The sequence below is a fragment of the Vulpes lagopus genome, chromosome 2 (genome assembly GCF_018345385.1).
Source record: "Vulpes lagopus strain Blue_001 chromosome 2, ASM1834538v1, whole genome shotgun sequence".
In the NCBI taxonomy this organism is placed as follows: Eukaryota; Metazoa; Chordata; class Mammalia; order Carnivora; family Canidae; genus Vulpes; species Vulpes lagopus.
Window position 1 is genome coordinate 132254115 of NC_054825.1, and position 19557 is coordinate 132273671.

The window sequence follows — 19557 nt, forward strand, 5'->3', positions numbered from 1 at the left end:
GGGAAGAGCAAAAGTGGAAGAGGGGGCACCTGGGAGGCTCAGCCAGTTAAACATCTGCCCTTCACCTCAGGTCATGATCTCAGAGTCCTGGGATGGAGCCCGCATCCAACTCCCTGCTCTACAAAGAGCCTGCTTCTCCCTCTCCCTCCGCCTGCTTGTACTCTCTGTCCTTCCCTCTGCCAAATAAATAAATAAATAAATAAATAAATAAATAAATAAGGGGAGGAGCTGAAAGAGATCTCAGGAATAGCAGTCTGGATCTGCAGATGGTCCACTCAGCCACCGCTCTAAGAATGCTGCCTGCGAAAATGTGCTGGCTGGACTGGGAGTGGGGAGGGAAGTGCACATTCCGGCATTCTGAAAATATAGGGAAGAGAATTCAGAAACAAAATAAGCATGTGGGGACGAAAGGCAAAAGAGTTTAAGTAGGTTCACAGTGAGGGAAACAGAAATCACAGATTAAAGGGACTCTGGATAAATGAATATTATATAAAGGCACCACAGAATTCAGAAGACTGAAAGGAAGACAGAGAGAGGTGTACCTGTGCCTGCACCCCAGACACTTCCCTTGTCTAAACTGATGATCTAATGAAATACGTTCTTTCGGGACTATTTAAACATTCATCAGGTCCACAGGGAGGGAGAGGAATCTTCTTCGGAAGTTTTTACCAGGATTCATTCTCTTCTGAAATGATTAGATTTTGGTTTTGGGCTTCTCACCAAAGGATGTGGTCAATTAGCACAAATTCCTCCCTTCGTCCTCTGACTCTCAAGGTGATGCTCACATGGCTCACTGAGTGCTCCCAAGCCTCCAAAAATACACTATTGTGAGGCAGGCTCCCTTCTGCCCTTCTCTCCCCTTGTAAAGCTTTTGGGCTGTTCATTCAGAGCACAACAGAAAAGCTACACTTCAGCTGGCCCTTCTCCCAAAATCACAGGTTTCACCCTCCCACCTTTTAACTGCTTCAGTGATGTCTGCACCTGCATCGTTGGCTGTGGCTAAACTCTTCTGGCCTGAGACAAACACCTAAAATAACCCTCAAGAATGCCATGAAAATGGAAACTGGGTAAGTGGGATACCTCATTCCTACAAGCTGGGGAGGTGGGATGGGGGTGTCCAAATTCAAAGCACAGACAAAAGTTGATCATTGGAGAGCCCATGATCTTAAAATGAATGTAATTTCCCAGTGACTATCAGGCTTCAATAGACTTCCAAAAAAAAAAATCCTTCTTCAATACTTGAAAAGCTTCCTAAATACTTGAATGTCAATACATTTCCTTAACCGTTGAATGTAGACATTTCATTTTAAATGTGGTGTAGTGTTTATTGAGCACTGATTTAAGACGGAAAAGCGATGGGACAACCATTTCTGGAAGTTTCTTATATAATAGGGAGTATGAAGGTATGATATAAATATCTTTAACCCCTCTTCAGTTCATTTTTTTTTTGCCCTGTGCAAAAGAAAGGAAGAAAGGGTGAAAAGGATAAAGGGGTTCAAGATAGTCAAAAGAATCAAATTCAATAACAGAATCCATCAATGAACATGTTGCTGGGATTCATCCTCTGTTTGTATATAGGTATAGTCAGTAAAAAGCAACTTGTCAAAGAATACATGTATGGAATAGGTGTGATTCCACTTGTAAAGTTAAGCAAATGTGTAAACCTATGCAACATATTATTTAGGTATACAATCACATAGGAAAAGGGAAAAGGAAGGGAATGATAAGCAACTTCTAGGGAGCCAGGTACTTCTGAGATTATAGAGAAGAGGATGAGATTAAGGAAGAGGGGGTACTCAAAGGTGATGGTGACATTCCATTTCTTCAGGCCTTCTTTGATGTATTAGTTCTTCTACCATGAATATTTTATAAATATTTTCTGGTAACTACCTTAATATAATTTTTAAAGCCTATAATCTCTTTATCTTTTCCCAAGTTTTTAATTATAACCCTCCCCCAATTAACAGAGTAGTATAACAATAAGATGCCTATATGACAATCACCTACACTCAGCAATTGTAAGCAATTATAAATGATGTCACAGAATATAGGTGAGTATTTTGACCAAGGCATGAGCCTGAGAGTTTGTGTCTCCAATCAAATGAACTCTGATTATGCCATTTCTACACCTGTGATGTCCATCCACTGACAACACCTTGGTAATTCTGGAATTGCTATTTTTTGATAAAGTGATTCAAGGAACCTCCTAGAAGCTGCAAGAAAGAGAGCATCCTCATCCATCTCCCTGGTGGCAAATATAGCTGTGAATCTGATTGCCTTCCTGGCCCTGTTGTCTTTTGTGAATGCAGCCCTGTCCTGGTTTGAAAACATGTTTGACTACCCACAACTGAGTTTTGAGGTATAATTCTATCATATCTCTCTTCTGTTTTGTTTCTACCTATCTTTGTTTAAAAATCAATAGGCTTGGGGATCCCTCAGCAGTATAGCACCTGCCGTTGGCCCAGGTTGTGATCATGGAGTCCCAGGATTGAGTCCCACATCAGGCTCCCTGCATGGAGCTTGCTTCTCCCTCTGCCTGTGTCTCTGCCTCTCTCTCTCTCTCCCTCTCTCTCTCTCTCTCTCTCATTCTGTGTGTGTGTGTGTCTCTTGGATAAATAAATAAAATCTTAAAAATAAAATACGCTTGTAAATTGCCTTCCCAAACCACCTGTAGTATACTCTTACGCAATGCACACACTCATCATGTAACCCCCATCTTCCCACCACTGCCCCTCCCCATCTCCTATCACCACCTGGAGAGAATGATTGACCTCATGCCAGGAATCCAGGTGACTTCAAATTACTCAATGCCAATCCTGACTCCTAATGGAAAGAGATAGGCAAAACAATGTGAAGAAATATCTATGCTTAAAAAAGACATAAAGGAGGTGGGAAAATCTTGTCACAAGGATGAGGCAGAGGAACAAGAAGCAAATCACCACTCTAATAAGGAATCTGTTTTTGAGTTTTGTAGATTGTATGCTCCTACGTCTTCATGCCCCCTTTCCTTCATGATGGGAGTGGAATGGCAAGACAGCTCATGGTCACCAAACTCATAGGCTATAAGACATTTTTCAATGAATTTGTCGCTTATAAACAGCTCTCAAAATTGATCAGTTTAAGGAAGGGGCTGGACCCTAATTTGTGAATGGTGTGCAGCAATATATGTTGGTGAGTAAATACATTGATTTCTCAATACACTTCTTTCTCACAATTCTACATTGGTCAGATAGTCACTGGTGCTTGTGCATAGTGGGCCAGGCACTTGGGTATACATCAGAGAAAAACACAAACCAAAAATCCCTGATCTCATGGAGCCCATACTGAACACAGCACCTCATAACTTTCAATTATGTTGAATTAATCCATGCGTGTGTGTCTGTGTGATGTATACACAGCTAGTCCTTACTATTAGGATCATTTACTTTTGAGACCTGTGGATCCAAACCTGGAGTCATATGAGTAGGGACAAGAATCAATCAAAAAATATTTGCCACATACCTTCTGTGTGCAATGCACTTATACACTGAGGCCACAACATGGAACAAGTGATGAGGTTTCTGCCCTCATGGGCTCATAGTCTAATAATGTCGAGGGTCTCTTCCTTCCAGCCTTAGAAAGTCTATGAACTCTGAGAAACTGCCCAAGTGCAAAATACTGCCTGGACATCCTAAGGAAATAGTGAGACATAGTTGCTACTCTTCAAGTGGATGAGGGAAGAGAAGAGCTTGGGTTGTGGCCTGAATTTTTGAGACAAGCATCCTATAACTATTTCAGAACTTCAGGTCAGTAGGTTCCAGGGAAATGTTCATGTTTACTTGACCTCAGATGGGACAAGAAAATGTGGGTGAAGCCATTACTTAGGTCATATTTTACAGCTGAGTCTCCAGATTTTACTTTCCCAAAAAACAGAATTGTCCCACTCATGAAAATCTTAGGGAAATGGTGAACATTTCTGACCAGCACCATTACTCATTGAAATAAGCCATTTGTAATTAATGTTCAAGGAACACCTGGGTGGCTCAGCAGTTTAGCACCTGCCTTCAGTCCAGGGCATGATCCTGCAGTCCCAGGATAGAGTCCCACATCAGGCTCCCTGCATGGAGCCTGCTTCTCTCTCTGCCTGTCTCTCTCTCACTCTCTCTCTCTCTCTCTCTCTGTCTCTTATGAATAAATAAATAAAGTCATTAAAAAAATAAAGTATGTATCTGGCTATAAAAGGGGAGGAAAAGCATGGTTCCCACAGTTCTTTTTTTTTAAGATTTATATTTATTTATTCATGAGAGACACAGAGAAAGAGGCAGAGACATAGGCAGAGGGAGAAGTAGGCTCCCTGCAGGACTTGATCCCAGGACCCTGGGATCACAACCTGACCCGAAGGCAAACACTCAACCACTGAGCCACCAAGGTGCCCCAGCATGCTTCCCAAGGTTCTAATTGAGATTGCCTACCAGTGAACAACACTATCATCTCACCGAGTTCCCTAAAGACAAAATATGCAAATTTGTCCCCACATATTACACAAATATAACAGCATACTCCATGAAGTACTGATTTGCATTTTATGGTCAGGGTCATTTGACCCACACATCTGATACAGCAGGTCTGTAGGTTTCCTGTTTCTCAAATGTTTATTCTTTAACTGGCCAGACAGTGGAGTTTGGCCAAATGTCTTCATTGTTTGGATGCCACCATAAACCGGTTTGCTCTTCTGCCAAAAGTAAACAATGGGCTAAATTAAGTGAATTACTTTCCATCCCCAACTGCCAGTTGTCAGGAGAAAGTCGTTTTTTTAATGAGCAAAGTAAACTCACAATCCTAGCAGTGCTGAGCAGGTTTGTAAACAGTTATTACAAGAATAGAGAGAGAAGAGTAGGAATGATTTCAGTTGGGGGTGAGCCCAACCAGAGGCAGATCCACAGAGGATATTTGAAGACAGGAGCCCAATAGCTTTTGCTACTGTTGAGTCATAATGGCAAAAGCATTTTGTTTTTCCCATTTTCCTATTTACAGGCAACAAAATGGGGATGAGTACCTGCAATTTTTGTTTACCAACCAACAAGTGGTGGGGAAAAAGCACCACATGACCAAAGCATAATATCTAGGTCCATGAGGCAAAGCCCAGTGTTATCCAGGTCAGAATATGTATGTAGCATGTTGTCCACAGGACATGAGCTCCTCCTTACTCCATCATCTTTTCTTTCTTAACGTAAAAGTAATACTGTGCATGTTTGTTTGTTTACACTTAATTTATACACACCCTGGTATAGAACTCAAAAGGCACAAAAAGGCAAGAGGGACAAGTAAGACATCCTCCCTATTTTTCTGTTGTTCAGCTCTTCTCCTTGTACCATAGTATGCTTTTACTCTTGCTCTTTGCACTTAATAACATATTTTGGATGCCATTCCCTATCAGTGTCTATGAGAGTATTCTATAGTCTGAACACACCATTTTTAATCTTAACAGTCTCTTGTTGATGGACACTTACCAATTTTCTGCTATTGGAAGCAGTGCTACAATCACTGTCCCTGTATATCCAGCATTGTTGCTCAGGCTCTGGGAGAACCAAATGATATATTGATTTCCCAGTGCAATGCAGTTCTTTCCATCATTCATGTATGGGAAAAGGCAGAGCAGTAGCATTTTAGCCTCCTGTTCCTCTTATTATAAAACTGTACATGGAACCTGCTCTGGAGTAGAGTGGTGCCTCAGATCTGATGGAGTATGCTCAACATAGTTTCAGTTGCCCAAGACCAACTGCAGTTCAGAAGTAGATGCTCCTCCTTCTGACGTGTCATCTAATAGTACATCAGAACACCTACATTATTTGTCTCCCTTTATCACATCACATAAGCATTTTATCATTTCATATCACCACAACAATAAGGACAAAATGACTAGAAGGAAGAATTCACCACAAAAGAAGACCAGAAGCAATACTCTCTGCCACAGAATTGCTGGACGTGGATTTAAATACAATGTCAAGATACAATTCAGAAGTCCAATTGTAAAGTTACTGGTGACTCTAAAGAAGCATAAAGGACTCTAGAAACTCCTACTACAGAATTGAGATCTAATCATATGAGAATTAAAAATAGATTAAATGAGATGCAATCAAAATTGGATACTCTAACAGCTAGAGTTAATGAGGTGGAAGAGTGTGTGACATAGAGGACAAGTTGATGGAAAGGAAGGAAGCAGAGGGAAAAAATGAGAAAAATAATTAAGAACCCATGAGGAAAGACTTAGGGAAAGAAATGATAGCCTGAGAAGAAAGAATATTTATATTATTGGGATTCCAGAAGAGGCTGACAGAGAGACAGAGGACCACAACATATATTTGAACAAATCATAGCTGAGAAATTCCCTAATCTGGGGAAAGAAGCAGGCATTCAGATCTAACAGATAGAGAGGACCCTCCACAAAATGAATAAAAACCATTCAACACCTCGACATTTTATAGTGAAACTTGCAAATTTTAAAGATAAAGAGAATATTCTTAAAGCAGCTCAAGACAAGAGATTCTTCACTTATATGGGGAGAAATATCAGATTAATAGCAGACCCCTTCACAGAGACCCAGCAGGCCGGAAAGGTCTGGCACGATATATACATGATATTAAATAAGAAGAATATGCAGCCAAGAATACTTACTTTATCCAGCAAAGCTGTCATTCAGAATAGACGGAGAGATAAAGAGCTTCCAGGAGAGGCAGAAAATGAAAGAATAGGTGACCTCAAAACCAGCTCTGCAAGAAATATTAAGGGGGACCCAGTAAAAAGAAAGAGGGAGCCCAAAGAAACAATCCCCCAAAACAGGCACTTAGAATATATAATACAATGACACTAAATTCATATCTTTCAATAGTTACTCTGACCGTAAATGGGCTTAATGATCCCATCAAAAGATGCAGGGTATCAGACTGGATAAAAAAGCAAGACCCGGGCAGCCCCAGTGGCTTAGCAGTTTAGCAGATCCCCCGGATCTTCGGTCCGGGGTGTGATCCTGAAGACCCAGGATTGAGTCCCATGTCGGGCTCCCTACATGAAGCCTGCTTCTTCTTCTGCCTGTGTCTCTGCCTCTCTCTCTCTCTCTCTCTCTCTCTCTCTCTCTCCCTCTCTGTGTGTCTCTCATGAATAAATAAATAAAATCTTTAAAAAGTAAAAAGCAAGACCCATCTATATGCTGTCTACAAGAGACTCGTTTTAGACCTAAGGACACCTCCAACCTGAAAATGAATGGATGGGGAACCATTTACCATTCAAATGGTCCTCAAAAGAAACCTGGGGGAGCAATTCTCATATCAGATGAATTAGAGTTTATCCCACAAGATGGTAGTAAGAGATAAGGAGGGACGCTACATCATACTTAAAGGGTCTATCCAACAAGAGGACCTAATAATCATGAATATTTATACCCCAGTGTGGGAGCCACCAAGTATACCAATCAATTAATAACCAAAGTAAATATATACTTAGATAATAATACACTAATAGTAGGAGACTTCAACATGGCACTTTCAGCAAATGACAAATCTTCTAATTATAACATCACCAAAGAAACAAGGGCCTTGAATGATACACTGGACCAAAAAGATTTCACAGATATATTCAGAACATTCCATCCAAATGCAACTGAATACACATTCTTCCCAAGCACATGTGGAACTTTCTCCCGAATAGACCACATACTGGGTCACAAATCAGGTCTCACCCAATACCAAAAGATTGGGATTGTCCCCTGCATATTTTCAGACCACAATACTTTGAAACTAGAATTCAATCCCAAGAAGAAATTTGGAAGAAACTCAAACACGTGGAGGTTAAAGAGCATCCTACTAAAAGATGACTGGATCAACCAGGAAATTAGAGAAGAATTAAAAGCATTCATGGAAACTAATGAAAATGAAAATACAACCACTCAAAATCCTTGGCATATAACAAAAGCAGTCCTAAGAGGTAAATACATTATAATACAAGCCTCCCTCAAAAATTGGAAAAAAACTCAAATACACAAGCTAACCTCGCACCTAAAGGAACTGGAGAAACAACAGCAAATAAATCCTAAACCAAGCAGAAGAAGAGAATATAAAGATTAGAGCAGAACTCAGTGAAATAGAAATCAGAATATCTGTAGAAGAGATCAACAAAACAAGAAGCTGGTTCTTTGAAAGAATTAATATGATAGATAAACCCCTAGCTAGACTTATTAAAAAGAAAAGAGAAGACTTGAGAAGACTTGTATTAATAAAATCACAAACAGAAGAGGAGGGATCACAACCAATATCAAGGAAATACAAACCATTTTAAAAACATTTATCAGCAGCCATATGTCAACAAATTAGGCAATCTGGAAGAAATGGATGCATTTCTGGAAACTCACAAATTACCAAAACTGAAACAGGAAGAAATAGAAAAATTTGAACAGGCCGATAACCAGAGAAGAAATTGAAGCACTCATCCAAAACCTCCCAAGACACAAAAGTCCCAGCCAGATGGCTTCCCAGGGGAATTCTACCAAATATTTAAAGAAGGAATAATACCTATTCTACCAAAGTTGTTTCAAAGGATACAAAGGGAGAGAATACTTCCAAACTCATTCTATGAGGCCAACATTACCTGGAAATCAAAACCAGAGAAAGACCTAACCAAAAAGGAGAATTATAGACTAATATCATTGAAGAATGTAGATGCAAAAATTCTCAATAAGATACTAGCCAATAATATCTAACAGTATATTAAGAGGATTATTCAACATGACCAAGTGGAATTTATCCTGTGATGCAAGGGTGGTTCAATATTTGTAAAACAATCAATGTGATAGATCACATCAATAAGAGAAAAGACAAGAGCCATATGATCCTCTCAATAGATGCAGAGAAAGCATTTGACAAAATTCAGCATCCACCACTGAGTAAAACTCTTCAGAGTGTAGAGATAGAAGAACATTCATCGATACCATAAAAGCCATCTATGAAAAGTCCACAGCAAATATCATTCGCAATGGGGAAAACTAAGAGACTTTCCCCTAAGATCAGACACATGACAGAGATGTCCACTCTCACCACTGCTATTCAACATAGTACTAGAAGTCCTAGCTTTAGGAATCAGACAACAAAAAGAAATGAAATGCATTCCAATTGGCAAAGCAGAAGTCAAACTCTCCCTCTTTGCAGATGACATGATACTGTACATAGAAAACCCAAAAGACTCCACCCCAAGATTCCTAGAACTCATACAGCAAGTCAGCAATGTGGCAGGATATAAAATCAATACAGAGAAATCAGTGACATTTCTGTACACTAACAATGAGACTGAAGAAAGAGAAACTAAGGAATCAATCCCATTTACAATTACCCCAAAAACCATAACATACCTAAGAATAAACCTAACTAAGGGGATAATGAATCTATACTCTAAAAACTACAGAATACTTATGAAAGAGATCAAGGAAGACAGAAATAAAACATTCCTTGCTCATGGATTGGAAGAATAAATATTGCCAAAATATCTATGCTACCCAGAATAATTTACAAATTCAACATAGTCCTTATGAAAATATCTTGGTCTTTCTTCACAGAGTTGGAACAAATAATCTTAAAATCTGTATGGAACCAGAAAAGACCTTGAATAGCCATAGGAATGTTGAAAAAGAAAACCAATGCCAGGGGCATCACAATGCCTGACTTCAAGCCATATTACAAAGCCGTGATCATCAAGACAGTGTGGTACTGGCACAAAAAACAGACACACAGATCAATGGAACAGAAATAAATTACCCAGAAATGGAACCGTTGACTCTATGATCAACTCATCTTTGACAAAGCAGGAAAGAATATCCACTGGAAAAAGGACAGTCTCTTCAATAAATGGTGTCCGGAAAATTGGACAATCATGCGAAGAAGAATGAAACTGGAGCATTTTTCTTACACCATACACAAAGATAAACTCAAAATGGTTGTAAGACCTAAATGTGAGACAAGAATCCATCAAATACTAGAGGAGAACACAAGCAACAACCTTTTTGAACTTGGCCACAACAATTTCTTACAAGACACATCTATGAAGGCAAGGGAAACAAAAGCAAAAATGAATTATTGGGACATCATCAAGGTCAAATGCTTCTGTACAGCAAAGAAAACAGTCAACAAAAATAAAAGACAACCTACAGAATGGGAGAAGATATTTGCAAATGACATAGAGCTAGTTGCCAAGATCTATAAGAACTTATCAAACTCAACACCCAAGAAACAAACAATCCAGTCATGAAATGGACAAGACATAAACAGACATTCCTCCAAAGAAGGCCTACACATGGCCAACATGCACATGAGAAAATGCTCCGCATCACTTGCCATCAAGGAAATACAAATCAAAACCACAATGAGATACCACCTCATACCAGTGAAAATGGGGAAAATTAACAAGACAGGAAACAACAAATGTTGGAGAGAATTGGGAGGAAGGGGAACCCTCTCGCACTGTTGGTGGGAATGCACACTGGTACAGCCACTTGTGAAAACTGTGTGGAAGTTCTTCAAGAAGTTAAAAATAGAGCTGCCGTAGGACTCAGCAATTGCACTACTGGAGATTTACCCCAAAGATACTGATGTAGTGAAAGGCCAGGACACCTGCACCCCAATGTTCACAGCAGCAATGTCCACAATAGCCAAACTGTGGAAGGAATCATGATGTCTTTCAACAGATGAATGGATACAGGAGATGTATTCTATGTATGCAATGGAATATTACTCAGCCATCAGAGAAGACGAATACTCACCATTTTCTTCAATGTGGATGGAACTGGAGGGTATTATGTTGAGTGAAGTAAGGCAATCAGAGGACAATCATCATAAGGTTTCACTTATACGTGCAATATAAGGAATAATGAAAGGGATTTTAAGCGAAAGGAGGGGAGCTGAGTGAGAAAAATTAGAGAGGAAGACAAACCATTAGAGTTTCCTAACTCTGGAAAAGAAACTAAGGGTTGTGGAAGGAGAGGTGGGGGTATGGGGTTACTGGGTGACGGGCACTAAGGAGGGCACTTGATGGGATGAGAAGTGGGTGTTATACTATATTTGGCAAGTTGAATTTAAATTTTTAAAAATTATAAATATAACATACAAACAAAAGATAAAATAAAATAAAACCCTACATGGCCACATCTGTGTGTCCCCTTCCCACAGATCCTCAGAAACAGGAAAAAAGAATCTCAAGTGCCTTGTGCCAGATCCCTCCCCATGGTCCCTTAATAAGCCTGCCTGTTTTGAAGCCAATTGAACTAAATGAAAAGCACTAGAGAGAACAGGGAATGAAGATGAGCTTTTCCAACAACAGCAGACTGCTCAAATACATGAAATATTTTTTTCCTGCCTGCTATAGGCACGCTGATTGCAAATGCCAACAAAGGCATTCTAAGAAACCAGAAAGAGAAGAGAGGCCTTACAATCAACAAAAAAATTTACCATGGGCACTTGAGTCTTGAATGTGAGCTTTAACAAACCCAGTTAGTTGGGGGATGAAAAGCACTGCTACTTTTGAATGCAGTGCTTTCCTGGTTTGTTCTTTACTTTTTCTTAAAGATTTTATTTATTTATTCATGAGAGACACAGAGATAGAGAGAGGCAGAGACACAAGCAGAGGGAGAAGCAGGCTCCATGCAGGAAGCCCGACTCAGGACTTGATTCCGGGACTCCAGGACCACACCGTAGGCCAAAGGAGGCGCTTAACCACTGAGCCACCCAGGTGCCCTGGTTTGTTCTTTAATTTTTTTTTTAATTTTTATTTATTTATGATAGTCACAGAGAGAGAAAGAGAGAGAGAGAGAGAGAGAGGCAGAGACATAGGCAGAAGAAGGCTCCATGCACTGGGAGCCCGACATGGGATTCGATCCCGGGTCTCCAGGATTGTGCCCTGTGCCAAAGGCAGGAGCCAAACCGCTGCGCCACCCAGGGATCCCTGCCCTGGTTTGTTCTTTAAACCAAATCATCGATGTTTTAGGATTTTGGAAAAGAAAATTATTGCTCAATTGTGTGGGTGCCTTTGCCAAATTGGGTGAACTGCTGGTGAACAACAAAGTCCACTGAATCTTCTGGGTGTCCTGTGGTCAGCCCTTTAAACTGAGAGAGAATTATCTGGCCTGAGCAACACCTCTTGGTTGTCAGATCAGAACCAGAGGGCTATGCTCACACTTCCACAAATTCACCCTCCATCTTTCTACTGCCCTGTAAACGTGGGCACCTGACATTCCCAGGGGATGGTTAGAGCTGAGGACCAAAGAGAGGCAAGGACACACCACAGCCGGAATGAAAGGAACTCCTATTATATCTGTGAGTTTCCTCTTTACTAAATTAATCCCTTTCCATTTAAGTATAATTTATGTACAATAAAGATCCTTTTTTGTGTATATACAAGTTTTGACAAATGTATCACCTGTGTAACCACAACCACAATGAACATATAGAACATTTCTATCATACCTGGAAAATTCCTCTCATGGCCACCTGCAGTCAACAGTACCCTGACCCACCCCCTCATTCCCAGACAGCCTGATCTTTCATTCACTATAGATTACATTTGCTTGTAAAATTTCATACAAATGGACTCACTTAGTTTTCATGTTGCTGCATGCATTATTTTCCTTCTTACTACCGAGTAGTATTCTATTTCATAGATATTCATAATTTGCTTATCCTTTTGTCTGTTGAAGGACATTTGGGTTGTTTCTAGCTTGAAGCTATTATGAGTATAGCTGCCATAAATACTCATTTACAGTCTTCTTGTGGACAGAAGTTTATACTTCTCCAGAGAAAATTCCAAAGAGTGTTATTGCTGGGTAATGCAGGCTGTGTCTATCAACTTGATAAGAAACTGCCGGTTTATAAACAGGCGTGTGTCAGTTCCCACCAACAATGTACAAGAAATCCAATTGTTCCACATCCTTGTCAACATTTGGTATTGTCTGACTTCTTAGCCATTTTAGTGGATGTGCAGTGTTATCTTACTGTTTTGTTTTGCATTTCTCTGGTGACTAATGATGTCAAACATTCTTATGTGTTTGATGGCTATATATATATATATATATATATATATATATATAGTGAAAACTCTTTAGCCATTTTCTATTGGGTGCTTGTCCTATTATTATTAAATTATAACAGCTCTTTATACATTCTAAATAAATCCTTTGTCAAACAAATATAATGTGAGTATTTTCTGGGACCAATTTTATATCTTCAGTAGCTAGCACTAGGCCTGGTGCATTATAGCAGGTGGCCAGGTCATACTGAATATTAGAAATTATCACTGGGGATGCCTAGGAAGCTCAGCTGGTTAAGCAGCTGCCTTTAGCTCAGGTCATGATCCTGGGGTCCTGACCTGAGCCTGCTTCTCCCTCTGACCCCTCCCAGCTACTGTTCTCTCTCACTGACTCACTCTCTCAAATAAATAAAAATCTTTAATAAAAAATTTTAAAAAAAGAAGGGATTCTTGGGTGACTCAATGGTTGAGCATTTGCCTTTGGCTCAAATCATGATCCTGGGGTCTGGGATTGAGTCCTACATCAGCCTCCCTAAGGGAAGCTTGCTTCTCCCTCTGCCTATGTCTCTGCCTCTCCATGTGTCTCTCATGAGTAAATAAATAAAATCTTTACCAAAAAAAAGTTTTCACTGGGCAGAAAGAAGCATTTGTAGAGGCTAAGATTACCAATTCCAACTCCTTTGTAGAAAGTCTCTTTGTAGAAAGTCTCTGAATCTACACAGCCCTTTTCCCTCTCTCAAAATTCAAGCGGAGATAGAAAAAAAAAGTCTCTGAAACAACAAAAAGTCTCTGAAACAATGCTGAAAGAAAGAAAGAAAAAGAAAGATCAATGACCTGAGTCTTTCACTTCCATGAAAAAGTCATGCATTGCACATTTACTTGTCAATATTGATTCCATAGTCAGAAAAAGAAGCCTGGTTAGGATGTCAGATTTACTAAGCTAGTCACACCATGTATTCTTCCAAGTGTTTATGCTTGTTTACAGATTCATTCTGAGACAATTGCCACTTATACTCTCTGTGGCTTTGCGAATATCGGTTCTCTAGAAATAGTGATTGGCAGACTTAGTAAGTGAAAATAATTTTCTTCAATAATGCATGTGACATAAACATACGTTCAATCTCCATCTTGTTCTGTAACATTATTTGTTTCAGGGGAAGAAAAGGCCCTGGGACAGTAGTAAATCCTTTGCAGTCTATTTTTATCCCTGCTCTGCCATATAGTTTTCCTTTGTATACCCAAGCTAAACTCAGAAAGAATTTGTTCAAACGTACAGGGGCTTGTCTACCCAGGGATGACACTAGGTCTCACTTTGCATGACAATTCCGGTAGATTTTAATGGCCCCTGGAGAAGGATTCTGAGGCCTAGTAGATTTGGGAATGTGGGCCTCTGATTAGTGATTAATTAGTCTTCTATAGGCATAGAAGTAGACGGTGACGATGAGTTGAAAATGTTTGGATCTCTCCTTGAAATCCATTTGCCTTGCCATGCCCTCGATACACTGTGGTAAAACTTAGGACTTGCTTCTTCTGTAGAAAATGGAAGTCATTGGGCCTGTGGAAAAATGTCTTCCTTTCCTCTCCCACCAGAGAACTTCTCTGGATGTGAAGCTCTTCATTAAGCTCTTGAATCTTGATTTTTCCCAGCTAATTTGAAGGGAAAAAAAGAAGAAAGAAGAAAGAAAGAAAGAAAGAAAGAAAGAAAGAAAGAAAGAAAGAAAGAAAGAAAGAAAGAAAGAAAGAAAGAAAGAAAGAAAGAAAGAAAGAAAAGAAAGAAAAGAAAGAAAGAAAGAAAGAAAAGAAAGAAAGAAAGGAAGGAAGGAAGGAAGGAAGGAAGGAAGGAAGGAAGGAAGGAAGGAAGGAAGGAAGAAAAAGAAAGATCAATGACCTGAGACCCCCAACCCTAAAACAATTCTCAGGGGCTGGAGATTTGGAATTCCCAAACAATGGCCTCAACACAAATCTCCTACTTCCATGTTTCCCAGCATCCGTGGCTCCTTCCAGAAAGTGTGATATCACGTCAGGGTCAGTGAGAGCTCTGATTGCAGGGACCGTCGCCTGCTTCATGACAGCCTGTATTGCAGGTACCACATGCCATCCTTTGCGTCCTGTCTTCCAGAGCCCACAGAATGGCAGCTTTCGGGGGGGCCGTTCCTTCAACCTGCAGATGCAGCATATGCTACTGTCGGAAGCTGAAAGGCAGAGCTGCTTCTGAGCATATTGTAAAGTGAAATGTGTGGAACATGGTTGAGAAGCTAGGAACAGGAGGGCACAGTAATGTCGTAAATTAATAAAATAGATGACACTCTATTTCACTTCCAGGACTACTCTCCAGCACCCCTGTAGACATCAACTGCCATTACATTTTAGAGAATGCCTTCAACTCCAGTTCACCTACGAACACAACAGATGTGGTATCTTGTCAAACTCTATTGAACAGGTATTGTATTCTTGAGTCTAACTTCTTCATATCTATTATTAATAAACAAATTAGACCTATAGAGCCCATCCTCTTATTTTTATAACTCTTTTTAAATATAAGAACCTGTGGGACACCTGGGTGGCTCAGTTGGTTGAGTGTCCGATTCTTGATTTCAGCTCAGCTGGTGATCCCAGGGTGCTAAAATGGAAACCCGCCTCAGGCTCAGAGCTCAGGGGGACCCTGCTTGTCCCTCTCCCTCTATTTCTCCCCCACTCACACTCACTCACACACACTCACTCTCAACTAATTAAATCTTTTAAAAAATAAATGACTTGTGCAACAATTTATTTTGATTTAGATCACCTTTCATTTTGACTTTTCTCAGCTGAGACTAGGAACTATAATACTAGCTAGTGCTATGCAAGCATTTCTTATGCCCTCAGCTTTGTGATAGGCACTTTGTATGAATTACGTCATTTAACCCTGTTGTTTTTTTTTTTTTTCAATAAAAACAGGCCTTAAGAAGGCTTTACCACTATCCAAGGGATCCCTAGGTGGCTCAGCGGTTTGGCACCTGCCTTTGGCCCAGGGCGCGATCCTAAGTCCCAGATCGAGTCCCGCATCGGGCTCCCGGCATGGAACCTGCTTCTCCCTCCTCCTGTGTCTCTGCCTCTCTCTCTCTCTCTCTCTCTCTCTCTCTCTCTCTCTCTCTATGTCTATCATGAATAAATAAATAAATAAATAAATCTTAAAAAAAAAAAAAAAAAAAGAAGGCTTTACCACTCCAAAAAAGAAATGAATGCAAGCACAATAAAGATGCAAACTTTAGGTCTTTCTGTCTACAGAGTCCATGCCCTTAACTAGTACCCAAGCACTAATTCATTGTTACTGCCTCTCTTTCACGGGCATCGAGCAGTGCAGGCTGTCCTGAAAATATGGTGATAGCGATAGTGATGGGCATGAGGTGCCACCAGTGACCCATCTGGCCACTCCCACTCTGTACAGTTTCTATCTGCAAAATCAATACCCCTACCCCATTTGCCCTTCTTAATGAGCAAATGTTTTATAAGGATTGATTCTTGGGGGATCCCTGGGTGGCGCAGCGGTTTGGCGCCTGCCTTTGGCCCAGGGCGCGATCCTGGAGACCCGGGATCGAATCCCACATCGGGCTCCCGGTGCATGGAGCCTGCTTCTCCCTCTGCCTGTGTCTCTCTGCCTCTCTCTCTCTCTCTGTGACTATCATAAATAAATAAAAATTAAAAAAAAATTTAAAAAAAAAAAAAAAAAGGATTGATTCTTGGTTTATTCTGGAAGAAATAGGGGGAGTCCTTGAGCCCAGACAGGATTCAAGAATCAAAACTAATTCTTTGATGCCTCTGTCCTTAACCCAACTTAACTTGAATGTGACAGAGAAAATTGGCTTCCTGCCCAATGCTATGTTTAATGTGTCTTCTGCTTACCCACTTTTTCTGTTCTATGGCCCAACTAACTGCTTTATTTCACTTTTCACCAGCACTATTGTCAACGGTCCTGGTGTCATCATCCCAGGAAGAAACCATAGCTTGTCTTCTTTAAGGGGCTGCTGTAAATTGATGACCCCATGAACACTGAACTGCAGTTGGATCCCTAATGCATTTTGAGTGCAGCTGCTTCTCCAATGGAACTGTAGGTATAGATGCTGAATTTTCTGCTTTGTGGGGGGAAAAACTATTCTTCATAGATTGATACTTTCATTGTGGAATGAGCTTTAATTGGAAAAAAGGAAAACAGGAGTGAACCTTTCAGATCTCCAGCATCGTCCTCCTCTCCTTCCTTCCTTCCCTTCCGCAAACCCTTCCCCACTGAGAACTACTATGGTATCTCATGATGAGCACAATGTCAATGGTTATGGATGAATTATTCTGTCCCAGGGAAGGATAGCGAGCATTTTGAAAAAAACATGATATACTCCATGAATGCATGATAACCATGTCTCCCTTCAAAGAGTCAACCTGGCCCGTAACAGAAAGCCTACTCATGTGTAAATTTGGTTATGTTCCTGGTGACATTACTGGAAAATGGCACTACTTTTCGATCGAAATGTCCCTTAAGAACCATTGGAGGAAGAAAACTAAGTCCTGGTTGAGATTTGAAGCCTTCCACTGACACTTCCATTGACCAGGAAAGCAGCAGCACCAAAGCTGCTTCCTGGTATCAAATAAGAACCTTCCTCAATGGGTTCTGAGATTTAATGTGTGTCAGAAGAAAATTCCTGAGACAATGGCAGGGTGCTCTTAAATGAAATGCTCATCACCAATTCTCTTAATAACACAAAGACCACATTGTGTGAGGAAACAAGAACACCAATGACTGAGTCAAAAGGTGATTCTCCAGAAAGAGATACGTGAAAAGGGTTTTGGAATACTTGAATTTATTTTAGCTATGGTTTCTTTCTTGTTCGTGCACAATTTTTTGAAATGTATATATAAGTAGCTGGTGTGTGTGTGTGTGTGTGTGTGTGTGTGTGTGTGTGTGGCAATAGAGGTGAAGAATGATATTAAAGGCCCAAAGGACTCTTTATCTCTAAAGTATAATATACTAGGATATTCCTAACTATTGATCATTTGAATCAAATTTTTCTTAAAATTTAAATGACCCTTCAGTATTCAGATTTTACTTTAGGAAAATACATTTACATGTCTTTTCCTTCTGTTCTCTATGTTCTTTGTGGCAATATTTAAAAATAAAGTCTTCATTTATGTCAGGTGTTCCAGTTATTTATATATTGGCTCTCTTTGGTTTACGGTGACTATTATCTTTCTAACTCCTTTTTATCTTGTCATTTCTTTGCATTTTTCTATTTTGCTTGATTCCTGAGACTCTCAAAGAGAATTTCTTTCCTCTTTCTAATGTGCTTCTATGGCCAACTAATTTTCAAATTCTGTCTGTTGCCAGTACTGTTCTTTGGATGCTTATAGCTCTTCTCTGAGGTCTCTTATTTCAAGGAAAATGATAATTACTGTCCTGTTTTTAAAGTTTTCTTCTTTTTTCAGTTGCAGAAATTAATATCCATTTGTAATAAAAAGTGACAAACACACACACCTTCCTTCAAACATATATAAATATGTAGAGGATTTGTTGCTTCTATGGAACTAGAAAGAGTCCACTTAAATATCTTGTTCAACTTCTTTTCATCTGGCAATATACCTTGGACATTCCTACCAAATCATTTTAAATAGTTGTAGCTCTATCCTTCCCTTCCTACTTCTGTGTGTATGTGAGTGTGTGTGTGTGTGTGTGTGTGTGTGTATACCATTCCACATAAATAAAGTAATATATATGCTGGGAGAAGGAGGGAATTAAACATCTTACATTCTTGCAACTTGCTTCCTTCCTCTTCCTTATCCCTGGCCCACCACATACACATAACCCAGGTAAAATAACTTGACAACTTTCTATACTTTTTGTTCCTGTTCAGGTCCTGCTTTACAAACATATCTTATTGAGGATTGGTATGGTTGTTTTATCATACTGGGATATTCTGGGATCACTCACATTTCTCTGCAGTTTACTTTTCTTCAATAATATTACTTTCTGTAGAATGCCTGGGTGGCTCAGTGGCTGATCATCTGCCTTCAGCTCAGGTCGTGATCCCGGAGTTCCAGGATCGAGTCCCACATCAGGCACCCCATGGGAAGCCTTCTTCTCCCTCTACCTGTGTCTATGCCTCTCTCTGTGTGTCTCTCATGTATAAATGAATATAATAATAATAATGGTAATAATAATACTTTGTGGATATTCAGGTCCACTGGCAAAACTTTAACTATTTTTGTCAAAGGCTTCATAATATTCCATGACATATTATATATATGTATTAACCATTCCTCTAAGAACAAGCATCCACTTTTGGGGGTTTGGTTTTGGTTTTGGCTACTTGGAACAATACCTGCCCACTTACTTCACATACTACTAGCTTTATTCTATAGCAGTGCTAGCTGATAAAATATAATGCAAGTCACATGTGATTTAAAATTTTCTAGTCACCACGTTAAAAATGTAAAAGGAAACTGGTAAGATTAAATTTAATAATGTATTTCACCCAATATACCCATGATATT

The 19557-nt window shown here is 39.8% G+C and overlaps 1 protein-coding gene across 1 annotated transcript in view; it reads left to right on the forward strand.

Moving 5' to 3' along the window:
• SLC28A3 (solute carrier family 28 member 3) overlaps window positions 1–17100 on the forward strand; it is a 34881-nt gene extending 17781 nt beyond the window's left edge. Inside the window, 11 exon segments of the mRNA XM_041733183.1 lie at window positions 939–1024; window positions 1026–1067; window positions 2191–2359; window positions 2975–2998; window positions 3000–3036; window positions 3039–3125; window positions 3128–3171; window positions 14024–14105; window positions 15024–15122; window positions 15361–15478; window positions 16974–17100. Coding sequence (XP_041589117.1) covers window positions 939–1024; window positions 1026–1067; window positions 2191–2359; window positions 2975–2998; window positions 3000–3036; window positions 3039–3125; window positions 3128–3171; window positions 14024–14105; window positions 15024–15122; window positions 15361–15478; window positions 16974–17100 — 915 coding nt within the window.
• The last annotated feature ends 2457 nt before the right edge of the window (window positions 17101–19557 follow it).